The sequence below is a fragment of the Salvelinus alpinus genome, chromosome 35 (genome assembly GCF_045679555.1).
Source record: "Salvelinus alpinus chromosome 35, SLU_Salpinus.1, whole genome shotgun sequence".
NCBI classification, from domain to species: Eukaryota; Metazoa; Chordata; class Actinopteri; order Salmoniformes; family Salmonidae; genus Salvelinus; species Salvelinus alpinus.
The window spans coordinates 21,963,018-21,975,030 of NC_092120.1; the positions used below are offsets into that span (position 1 = coordinate 21,963,018).

The following is a 12,013-nucleotide window of genomic DNA, read 5'->3' on the forward strand; positions in this document are numbered from 1 at the left end:
ACACACACACACACACACACACACACACACACACACACACACACACACACACACACACACACCAAGTAGAGCTTGAAGTGCCTGTGTTTGTGGAACATGTAGAAATCATTAGTAGTGTATTCATGATGCAGACTAAGAAATTAAGTCATGTGAACTTGTATTGAGTAGGGCCAGGAGTTTTTCCTAATAAAAAAAACATAAAAAACTTTTGGCCCTAATTCTTTCCTGAGGAACAAGAACAAGCAGAAAATGCAATAGGAGTCAACCTAGTCTGGTTGTTCTGAAATTCTACATATTCACTCATTTATTTGCAGTACATTAGATAGATGTAAATGGGGCTTGATTTAACCCTGTGTGTTGTGTCGCACCCTGCAGGTGGAGGCAGTCAGCACATCGGTGCAGGACTCCAGTGTTCTGGTCCAGAGGAGCACCCTGGACCTGATCCTCTTCTGCTTCCCATTTCACATGAGTCAGGTAAGGACAGATCTGCGCAACTCTGTCAGCACTGCTCAGCACACAAGACAGCAGTCACAGCACTTTTGGGAACTGGCCATTCTTGATGATGAGGCTATTCGACATCCAGTTCAAGGGAGAGAGAGCATGCCGTGACTCAGTGGATGCTTGTTTGGCCGTTCACCTCTCCATTCAATCATCGAAGCACAATGTGCCTCAGAGCCCAAACAGCCCAAATTACGGCATCCTTTCTTCTAAGTCAGAACTCATCTGACCTCTGCTATTATTTCCTTATTTTTGTTGTGTGTGTTGCTGTTCCAGGCCACCAGTCCAGACATGATTCGGATCCTCTCTGCAGCGCTGCACGTGGTTCTGAGGAGGGACATGTCACTCAACCGCAGACTATACGCCTGGCTGCTGGGTAAAAGACACACTCACGCACACGCAATGGTTTCCGTTAGCCGGTAATAGCTGGCTTTTGGCAGACAATTTTTTTGTTGAAAATCCGATGAATAAAATTGACGCCGGCCAATTGTCCAGGAGAAGAAGAAACATTTTTTATTGTGAAATAATGCTTTTTAGCCTATTCAATGATGGAAATACCAGTCTATGTAAATACATTTCACTGGTCAGGCTTATTGGTCTATACGTTCATTTGCATAATTTAGTGGAATTAAATTGGCATGTGTACACGTATATTTGTTATGTATCCTATTCATCACACGCGTACAGCATACAGATACAGAGCCTTTTAGTGGAGAATCTGTCAGACAGTGCGGTAGCTGCTGCATCTCAAACAGCAAAGGCATAGGCAATGGAAGGCAGGCCTCATTAGTGTGTCACACCAATTTGCAATGAGTTGTGTCAAGTTGGCTGGATGTCGTTGGGCTAGTGGACCATTCTTGATACACGCAGGAAACTGTTGAGTGTGAAAAACCCAGCGTTGTTGCCGTTCTTGACCCAAACCGGTGCGCCTGGCGCCTTCCACCATACCCTGTTCAAAGGCACTTCAATCTTTTGTCTTGCCCCATTCACCCTCTGAATGGCACACACACAATCTGTGTCTCAAGGCTTTAAAATCCTTCTTTAACCTGCCGCCTCCCCTTCATCGACACTGATTTGAAGTGGATTTAACAAGCAACATCAATAAGGAATCATAGCATTCACCTGGATTCACCTGGTTAGTCTGTCATGGAAAAAGCAGGTATTTTCAACTTTCTTTCGTTGTCCAGTAGCCAAAGGTAGATCTCCCTGTCACATGGAACCACTAGAATGTGCGTTGAGCTTTCGACAACTGTGTTTTCCCACTAATTGCGTCATGGAACGAACATTCACGCCTAACCTACTGCCTTGTGCGCAATGCTGCGCTTATAATGTGAAGAAATAATCATTGAATCGTTGCTTTTTAACTTTTTTTTTTTTTTTACGTAGCCTAGGCCTACTGGTTGTATGAATTTAGGATCTATCGTCCCACAACAGTCCCAGAGTCTGTTTGGAATAGGTTATTTCTTTCTCGCACAGAACGACAAGATGACCAATAGAATAGGTCAACTGTTCTACTATGGGGGATAGTAGATTGACATAGGCTAGTGATTTTGCTGTTCGTCACTCGCTCGTCTTGTTGGCCGAGGAACAGTAAATATGGACAGTTATTCTAACATCTTCAAAGTGCACATCAGAATTTGGTAAGAACGTTGTTGCATCCTCGTCTTGCATGTTATTTTAATTTTATTTATTTCACCTTTATTTAACCAGGTAGGCCAGTTGAGAACAAGTTCTCATTTTCAACTGCGACCTGGCCAAGATAAAGCAAAGCAGTGCGACACAAACAACAGAGTTACACACGGGACAAACAAACGTATAGTCAATAACACAATCGAAAAAGAAAAATCTATATACAGTGTGTAAGGGAGGTAAGGCAATAAATAAGCCATAGTGGCGAAATAACTACAATTTAGCATTCACACTGGAGTGATAGATGTGCAGAAGATGATGTGCAAGTAGAGATACTGGGGTGCAAAGGAGAAAAAAAATATATAACAATATGTGGATGAGGTAGTTGGATGGGCTATTTACAGATGGCTGTGTATAGGTGCAAGCTGCTCTGACAGCTGATGCTTAAAGTTAGTGAGGGAGATATAAGTCTCCAGCTTCAGTGACTTTTGCAATTTGTTCCAGTCATTGGCAGCAGGGAACTGTAAGGAAAGGCGGCCAAAGGAGGTGTTGCCTTTGGGGATGACCAGTGAAATGTACCTGCTGGAGCCTGTGCTACAGGTGCCTGTTGCTATGGTGACCAGTGAGCTGAAATAAGGCGGGACTTTACCTTGCAAAGACTTATAGATGACCTGGAGCCAGTGGGTTTGGCGACGGATATGTAGTGAGGGCGAGGCAACGAGAGCATACATGTCGCAGTGGTGGGTAGTATATGGGGCTTTGGTGACAAAACGGATGGCACTGTGATAGACTACATACAGTTTGCTGAGTAGAGTGTTGGTGGTTATTTTGTAGATGACATCGCCGAAGTCAAGGATCGGTATGTTTGGCGGCATGAGTGAAGGAGGCTTTGTTGCGAAATAGGAAGCCGATTCTAGATTTATTTTGGATTGGAGATGCTTAATGTGAGTCTGGAAGGAGAGTTTACAGTCTAACCAGACACCTAGGTATTTGTAGTTGTCCACATATTCTAGGTCAGAACCGTCCAGAGTAGTGATGCTAGTCGGGCAGGAGGGTGCCTTGCAGCAATCGGTTGAGGAGCATGCACTTAGTTTTACTAGCATTTAAAAGCAGTTGGAGGCCATGGAATGAGTGTTTTATAGCGTTGAAGCTCGTTTGGAGGTTTGTTAACACAGTGTCCAGAATGGTGTCGTCTGCGTAGAGGTGGATCAGAGAATCACTAGCAGCAAGAGCGCCATCATTGATATATACAGAGAAAAGAGTCGGCCCGAGAATTGAACCCTGTGGCACCCCCATAGGAGTCCGCTAGAGATCCGGACAACAGGCCCTCCAATTTGACACACTGAACTCTGTCTGAGAAGTAGTTGGTGAACCAGGTGAGGCAGTCATTTGAGAAGCCAAGGCTATTGAGTCATCCGATAAGAATGCGGTGATTGACAGAGTCGGAAGCCTTGGCCAGGTCGATGAAGACGGCTGCACAGTACTGTCTTTTATCGATTGCGGTTATGATATCGTTTAGGACCTTAACCGTGGCTGAGGTGCACCCATGACCAGCTCGGAAACCAGATTGGGGGGGTTGGGCAAGTTGCTGGCCAGGGTAGGGGTAGCCAGGTGGAAAGCATGGCCAGCAGTGGACAAATGCTTATTGCAATTATCGATTATCGTAGATTTATTGGTGGTGACAGTGTTTCCTATCCTCAGTGCAGTGGGCAACTGGGAGGAGGTGCTCTTATTCTCCATGGACTTTAGAGTGTCCCTAAACGTTTTGGAATTAGTGCTACCGGAAGCAAATTTCTGTTTGAAAAAGCTAGCCTTAGCTTTCCTAACTGACTGAGTATATTGGTTCCTGACTTCCCTGAAAAGTTGCATATCGCGGGGGCTATTCGATGCTAAAAGCAGAACGCCACAGGATGTTTTTGTGCTGGTCAAGGGCAGTCAAAATGCGATTTATGTCATGCAAGATCACCGTGGGTGGAAGCCCTAATCAGGTCATGCACCCAATGCATATTGGTCCAGTATATTTCCGGTTAATGAAAGTGCTGCCGGTCAAATGTCCAGCGCCACATTTTCATAATGGAAACCCCGGTACACAGGCACAAACAAGCACACGCACACATACATACCACTGCATGCGTTCTGTACAACTTCGTATAGTTCAGCTGTTGGACTTTGCCTGTTGGAATGATCATCTGGCCATATGTCTTGTGCAGTAACATGTCTTGTAGTCATATATCCCAGTGCTTATTTCCCTACTTTGTTTTGTCTTATTTGCGTCTTACTCGCTGTGGATCAAAAATGCTGGTAAGTGTCTGCTTGGCTGAGCAGGGCTCATGTTTTTACACTCAGAAAAGCTTGTTTGTTTGCTAAATGACTGGTAACTCAATCTCACCCCACCCTCTTCTCCCTTGTCTTTCGTCATATTGTGTGTGTGTGTGTGTGTGTGTGTGTGTGTGTGTGTGTGTGTGTGTGTGTGTGTGTGTGTGTGTGTGTGTGTGTGTGTGTGTGTGTGTCCTGTACTCCTAGGCTTTGACAACAATGGTGTGAGGACAGGCCCTCGCAGCTCTCGACAGAGCAACCCTGAGGACCACGCTACCCACTATTTCAATACCTACTCCAAGGACATGCTGGTCCAGGTACGACTTGTACACACACCCACACACACACACACACAGTTATTTGCATAAATTATTATTTTCAAAGACCTCAACGTTTGAGTGGGTCTTCTGAAAGGGAGCAAGGTAAATAAATGCCTTACTTTTTTCAGCAGGGGAAATTCAGACCCCTACTGCTGTGCCCCCTTTTCAATCTCTAAACGACCCCCCCCCCCCCCACCTACACACACACACCCTTAGGGGTTTGCCTGTAGCCCCCTACTTCCACACCCCTCCTAATCCCAGGGGCCTTCCCTTTGAAGCTCTCCCAAACTCTGCTCCATGCCTGGGCAACGATCACACACTCACACACTATTCCCCCTTGTAATGCAGTGTCACGCTCCAACAGCATTGGCCCTTATGACGGCAGGGGCCTACATGTGATGTGTCCTGTTACTCCAGGGGTTGGGACAGACAGACCAGGGCTTTAATTTGTTCATCTGCCATCTGTTCATGGACACTTGTTGCGTCTCCCCCCGCTGGGAAATGGGGCTACTGCAGGGATCGTCTGTTCCGTGGGCCCCATCCGCTTCTGTGTTAGACGAGGCGTGAAACACACACACACACACACACACACACACACACACACACACACACACACACACACACACACACACACACACACACACACACACACACACACACACACACACACACTGAAAGACAAAAAGAACACTTGCTGTTGAAAATGTCCCCCGGCCCTAACCCCAAAATGTAATCCCAACCAGAAACTAGATAGCTAACCAGCTGAGTCCATGTCCTGCAGTCTGTCTCGGGAGTTGCTTTGGTCGTTCCGTATTTTTTTGAATGCAATTTCATCCAGAAGTTTTGACCGTGTGTGTGCAGGCAATGGTGGGGATCCTGCAAGGGAAGGCCCGAGGCGGGGAGGAGGAGAGCGTCCTGATGCATGACCTCAAGCCTTTCCGCATTCTCATCAGCCTGCTGGACAAACCTGAACTCGGTACGGTATATTACTACACCCATCAGATCAATGCAATACATATCATTCATGTCACTGTTACACACTGAATAGAACACACAGAACATTTTGATCATAGTGACCCACATATCACTACTGGGCTGTGTTCAGTAGGGAACATCATAACAAAACATTTCACAGCGGACAACTAAAATTAGCACTTCTTATTGGACAAATCCAGGTAGTCCCTCCCCGTTTCAGTCCATTTCCTTCCATTTGGTGCCTAATGACCCTCTTTCCCTGTGACTCTTCCAGATACATTTGTAAATGGACATGATCAGTGACTGATTTGTAATCCTGTGTGTTCCAGGACCAGCCATCCTGGAGGACGTGCTGATCGAGGTGTTCAGGACATTACACACACAGTGCCGAGCAGAGCTGGACCTGCAGAACCACCACCCGTTCAGCAAGGACCATGCTCATCTCAGCAGGTTGGCCAGCTTGTGTGTGTGTGTGTGTGTGTGTGTGTGTAACACTAAACACATGAAAAAAGCCAAAGCTTTAATAACTATTGTAAGCTAAGGGTCGCATTGATCGTTTCCCTCAGCAAACTGCGGGAGAACAAGAAAACTGCAGAGCTTATCAAAACGGCCAATCTCCTCTTCAACTCTTTTGAGCCGTACTACATGTGGGACTACATCGCTCGCTGGTTGGAGGACTGCTGCAGGTCTGTGTGTATGTGCTGCTCCATGTGTGTATGCTGACGTGGTAAGATGGCGAGATAGAACCCGAGTCGGTGTTCATTAGGCCACACCGTAGCAAAATGTTTTGCAACAGACAATAAAGTGAAGCATTTCTTATTGGACAAGTTTTACTCCGTTTTTTTTTGTTTGCGGGATGAACACCATCCTGTTTTGTGTTTGTAAATGGGAGAGCTGAGTTTGATGTAAACGGGTCACTCTGTCCATCTTGCAGGAAGGCAGAAAATGGACCAGGGAATGCTGGGAGCACAGAGTCCTCAGGGCTCTCATTGGTGGAGTTCTGTCAGCTGGTGGACTTCCTACTGGACATTGTGTCCTTGGTGAGACACACACAAACACACTTCTCACCCCGCCTTCCTTTCACACTCATACTTTAGTCTCTCAAAACAGAACAACAGCCATTGAAATATCAGAATATTTCCTAATTATAAGTCTCAGTTTCTGAATGTGAGTGCTCATGGCAATCCCTTATGGTGTGTGCTGTCTTTTTATGTGTGTGTGTGTGTGCGTGCGTGCGTGCAATGCATTAACAGGTTGTAGACCTGCCTGTCTTCTTTATTGTCATTGCATCTTCTAGTAGAGAGAATGCTTCTCTTCATTTCCCTTCAGAGTAGGTTGGAAAGCCCCTGACACCTGTATTACTGTCTGTGTCTGTGTGTGATTGCTTGCGGCCGTGCGCAGGTGTGCGTGCGTGCAGATGTTTCTGTGCGTGGGTATGTTCTACATACAAAGTGTCCTCTGGCCTATGCTCTGCTTGCTCCTGTCTGTTCAATCTATCTGCTCTCTCTCCTTGAAGCCTACTAGAAGCATGAGGGTAATCTGCCAGGTAAAGTACTGCTGTCTCTTCTTCACCCTTCATCCCGCCTGCCCGGTTTACTATGGCTTGGATAACATTCTAGCAACGTCCCAGCAACATTCCTAAAGCCAATTTTTAATTTCTGTTATTTTTCTGGTTTTGAATATGGTTATTGTACTACAGAGTGAGTGAAATAGGCCTGTATTATTTGGAATATGGTGGAATTTCTACCTAGTCCAATAGATTAGCGATTTTTTTGTGGGAATATACTGTATATATATTCATAGTTTGGGGGGGGATGTTGTGAAAATGACATTTCAGCCTAGTGTGTCATTGTCCTGCATGCACAGAATAATATGCTCCCATTGCTCACATATTTTAAGAAGTGGCTTTTTGAACATTTCACGTTTGTTTATTCTTCATTTGCCCATTGTTCTCTTTTCTTTTAGCATTACTTTTTTTAAATGTCATTTGTAAAGAAAATGCCCATTACAACATTCAAGGAAAAGGTACAATGTAAGATGACAATGATTTGAGGAAGCCTGCTCATGATTAAATATTTTAGTGGGTGGTTATATTTTTCAAAAGGTCTAACCTCTTAAACTTTGATGGCCTCTGATGTCTTTTTCTAAAACAACGCGTAATATTGTGTACTACCCTCATAAAATACAATGCTTTCAGAAAGTATTCTCAGCCCTTGACTTTTTGATTTGGTTGTAATTCTTTTGTCAACGATCAACACAAAATACTCATGTCAAAGTCGAATCCATTTTTTAAATGGAAAATAAAACAATAATATATCTTGATTAGATCCCCTGAGTCAATACATGTTAGAATCACCTTTGGCTGCGACTATATCTGTGTGTCTTTCTGGGTAAGCTTTGCACAACTGTATTGTACAATATTTGCACCGTATTCTTTCAAAAATTCTTCAAGCTCTGTCAACTTGGTTGTTGATCATTGCTAGACAGCCATTTTCAAGTCTTGCCATAGATCTTCTAGCAGATTTAAGTCAAAACTGTAACTAGGCCTCTCAGGAACATTCAATGTCGTCTTGGTCAGCAACTCCATTGTATATTTGGCCTTGTGTTTTAGGTTATTGTCCTGCTGAAAGGTGAATTTGTCTTCCAGTGTCCGTTGGAAAGCAGACTGAACAAGGTTTTCCTCAAGGATTTTGCCTGTGCCTAGCTATGTTCTGTTTATTTTTTATCCCCCCCCAGAAACTCACTAGTCCATAACATGATGCAGCCGCTACCATGCTTGAAAATACGAAAAGTGGTATTCGGTGATGGGTTTTGTTGGATTTGCCTCAACATGACGCTTTGTATTCAGGACAAAAAGTTCATTTCTTGCAGTATTACTAGTGCCTTATTGAAAACAGGATGCATGCTTTGGAATATTTACGTTTTGTACAAGCTTTAGTATTTTGGATTTATGTTCGTGTTAGAGCCGCACTCCGTGATCTCCTGTCACAGCCATTAAACTCTGTAACTGTTTTAAAATCACCATTAGCCTCATGGTAATATCCCTGAGGGTTTTCCTTCCCCTCTGGCAACTGATTTGGGAAGAGCACCTGTATCTTTGTAGTGAGTGTTAAATGAATAATTCTCAAAGGGATATTCGAATGTCAATTTTTTTTTCTTTAACCCATCACCAATAGGTGTCTTTCTGGGCAAACCATTGGAAAACCTCCCTGGTCTTAGTGGTTAAATCTGTGCATGAAATTCACTGCTGGACTGAGGGACCTTAGAGAATTGTGTGATAATTGTACAGAGATGGGGTAGTCGTTTAAAAAGCATGTTAAAACACTTATTGCACACGGTGAGTCCATTATGTCCTTATGTGACTTGTTAAGCATATTTTTTCTCCTAAATGTATTTAAGCTTGCCATAACAAGAGGGTTGAATACTTATTGACTCAAGACATTTCAGCTTTTAATTTTTAACTAATTTGTAAACATTTCTAAAAGCAGACCGAACCAGGCTTTCCTCTTGGATTTTGCCTGTGCTTAGCCACATTCCATTTATTTTGATTAACAAAAAGACCTCCCTAGTCCTAGCCAGTGACACAATCTCAATGCAGGCTGTAACACAATGAAATGTGGGGGAAAAAGGGGTGTGAATGCTTACTGAAGGCACTATACATTTAAAGTTTCAACATTTTAAGTCCTACAAGCACATGCTTAGTACTGTTAGAAAGGTAAGAACGGTTGGGTTCTGATAAAGAGAAACAGCGTGACTACTACAGAGCCCGAGATGCAGCAGGCAAACAAAGAAAGAAAGAAGTGTAACAGTTTTTTGCCTTGCCTTCATTTTGTGTCTTGATGGAATGATGTACAATGCCTTCAGAAAGTATTCATACCCCTTGACTTATTCCACATTTTGTTGTTTACAGCCTGAATTCAAAATGGATTAAATCAACTTTTTTCCTCTCACCCATTTACTCACAATACCCCATAATGACAAAGTGAAAACATGTTCATAGAATGTGTTGCACATTTATTGAAAATGAAATACAGAGATATATGCCATTAAACCCCTACAACTCATCCAGAACGCCGCAGCCCGTCTGGTGTTCAACTTTCCCAAGTTCTCTCACGTCACCCCGCTCCTCCGCTCTCTCCACTGGCTTCCAGTTGAAGCTCGCATCCGTTACAAGACCATGGTGCTTGCCTACGGAGCTGTGAGGGGAACGGCACCTCCGTACCTTCAGGCTCTGATCAGGCCCTACATCCAAACAAGGGCACTGCGTTCATCCACCTCTGGCCTGCTCGCCTCCCTACCTCTGAGGAAGTACAGTTCCCGCTCAGCCCAGTCAAAACTGTTCGCTGCTCTGGCACCCCAATGGTGGAACAAACTCCCTCACGACGCCAGGTCAGCGGAGTCAATCACCACCTTTCGGAGACACCTGAAACCCCACCTCTTTAAGGAATACCTAGGATAGGATAAAGTAATCCTTCTAACCCCCCCCCCCTTAAAAGAGTTAGATGCACTATTGTAAAGTGGTTGTTCCACTGGATATCATAAGGTGAATGCACCAATTTGTAAGTCGCTCTGGATAAGAGCGTCTGCTAAATGACTTAAATGTAAATGTAAAAATATATCTCATTGACATAAGTATTCAGACACATTTGAGTTTTTTTGCATTCAGTTATACAACTGACTAGGTATCCCCCTTTCCCTCCTTGGGGTGGGGGTACCCCCCAACTCGTTGGACGCGGTACTGGGTCCAAAACAACCACAGATTATTTCTCTAATGTGTAGACTTTTTTTTAAAGAATCGAGAGGCTAAACACAGCGTTGTACTGATAACTAATTATAATAAATAACTAATATAGATTCGGAATTGGATTTTAATTACATCAATCTCCAACAAGAGCTTTCTCAGACATACCTGATGCTGCCTATTGATTTTATTACGTTTATTGGACAGGGACTATTTACAATTAAAACACAAATCAAGTAATGTGATGCATTGTACCAGATGAATCTAGGCATCTAATTTCCATCTCCAGTCACCAGGCGAGTGGCGACTCCCCTGTTCTCCAGAGCCCTCTCACCCTCCTCTTCCTCCTCCCTTCAGGAGACCTACATAGAGATCCAGACGGAGCACCTTCCCCAGCTGCTGCTGCGCATGGTGTCTGCCCTGACCTCTCACCTCCCGGCCCTGGGCCTTGGGGAGCTCACCCACTGCCTGCGCCTCTGCTCCAAGATCCTCAGCAAGGTGCAGCCCCCCCTGGGGCTGTCCCTGCCCACGGGCCCCCTCGCCTCCACAGTCGCTGCTAAGGAGGAGAAACGGGTAAGAAGGACTGAGATGGTGCCCCAGTCCGGGACACCTATAGGAGTTAGATTAACTTTGGTTGTTACAGCCAGAGCATATTCTATAGCTTTTGTTGTTTATTTATGTGTGAGTTTTTTTTAAATCATTGTATGCATATGTAAAATGTATGTAAAATAGATGCTTAGATTTATGATTAATCAATATTTTGTGCAGACATTTCCCAGGTAATAAGGATAATCTATAGGCTACCTTTTCATGACATAACCAACTGTCTATCCTGACTTACGCTTTTAACCCAGTTCCATTTGATCCGGTAAAGCTTTTGGTGGTGATGAATGAGCTTCAATCATGACCTCTGCCAAGTCTGAAAGCATCCTGTTGTCATCCTAGTTCTTTCCCTGCCTTAACACAGTTTGCTTTAGCATATTGTCTCTGAGCGTTTGGTTGATCATAAAAGAACACGGTTCCTTTTTTATCTCTGAACAGTATGTGAAATCCATGCGAAGGTTAAATCGTTTTTGCCTTTTGTCTTTGTCCAGCGGAGATTAAATGGAACCAAATTACGTTCAAAAGCAAACATACATCCCCCTACACACCCACGTTCATTGATTCTCACTTTGAAAATTCAAACTTTGTCCATCTTTTAGTTCCAAGCTGATGACTGACTACCTTTGATAGTTCACGAATGTCACTTCTTTCACTTCCTGCCAAATAAAATCATCAGAGCAGGGCTCCTCTGTTGTTGACCTAGCAGAGACGACAGCAGTTTGGTCTGCTTCCCTCGCCCTCAAAAACATATACAACCATCCAAGGCCCTCATGGTGTCCCCTGGTCCCAGAGCTGGCCCCCACCCCTCTACCCCCTCAATTTGGCTGGGTGGTCCCCGCTCCAGGACTGGAGGGTAGAACTGTCCCTCCCTCTCTCCCCAGACAGAGGTGTTAGAAGCTGGGATCAGTCTACTTTCTCCCCCCCCCCCCTG

General features: G+C 44.4%; 1 protein-coding gene across 10 annotated transcripts in view; it reads left to right on the forward strand.

Moving 5' to 3' along the window:
* Positions 1 to 12,013, forward strand: part of LOC139564616 (protein DOP1A-like) — a 39,319-nt gene that overhangs the window by 3,422 nt on the left and 23,884 nt on the right. For 6 of the 10 annotated variants that reach the window (XR_011672792.1, XR_011672790.1, XR_011672791.1 and 3 more), the window contains exons 6-14: positions 376 to 474; positions 775 to 874; positions 4,651 to 4,760; positions 5,625 to 5,739; positions 6,068 to 6,188; positions 6,305 to 6,424; positions 6,673 to 6,778; positions 7,255 to 7,284; positions 10,837 to 11,052. Coding sequence is in view for 7 of the 10 variants with exons in the window: in XM_071384296.1 (XP_071240397.1) it covers positions 376 to 474; positions 775 to 874; positions 4,651 to 4,760; positions 5,625 to 5,739; positions 6,068 to 6,188; positions 6,305 to 6,424; positions 6,673 to 6,778; positions 7,255 to 7,284; positions 10,837 to 11,052 (1,017 nt within the window). In the remaining 3 variants the exon portion in view is untranslated. The remainder of the gene's footprint in view (positions 1 to 375; positions 475 to 774; positions 875 to 4,650; positions 4,761 to 5,624; positions 5,740 to 6,067; positions 6,189 to 6,304; positions 6,425 to 6,672; positions 6,779 to 7,254; positions 7,285 to 10,836; positions 11,053 to 12,013) is intronic. The other 4 variants (XM_071384299.1, XM_071384301.1, XM_071384300.1 and 1 more) reach the window with 2 other exon arrangements.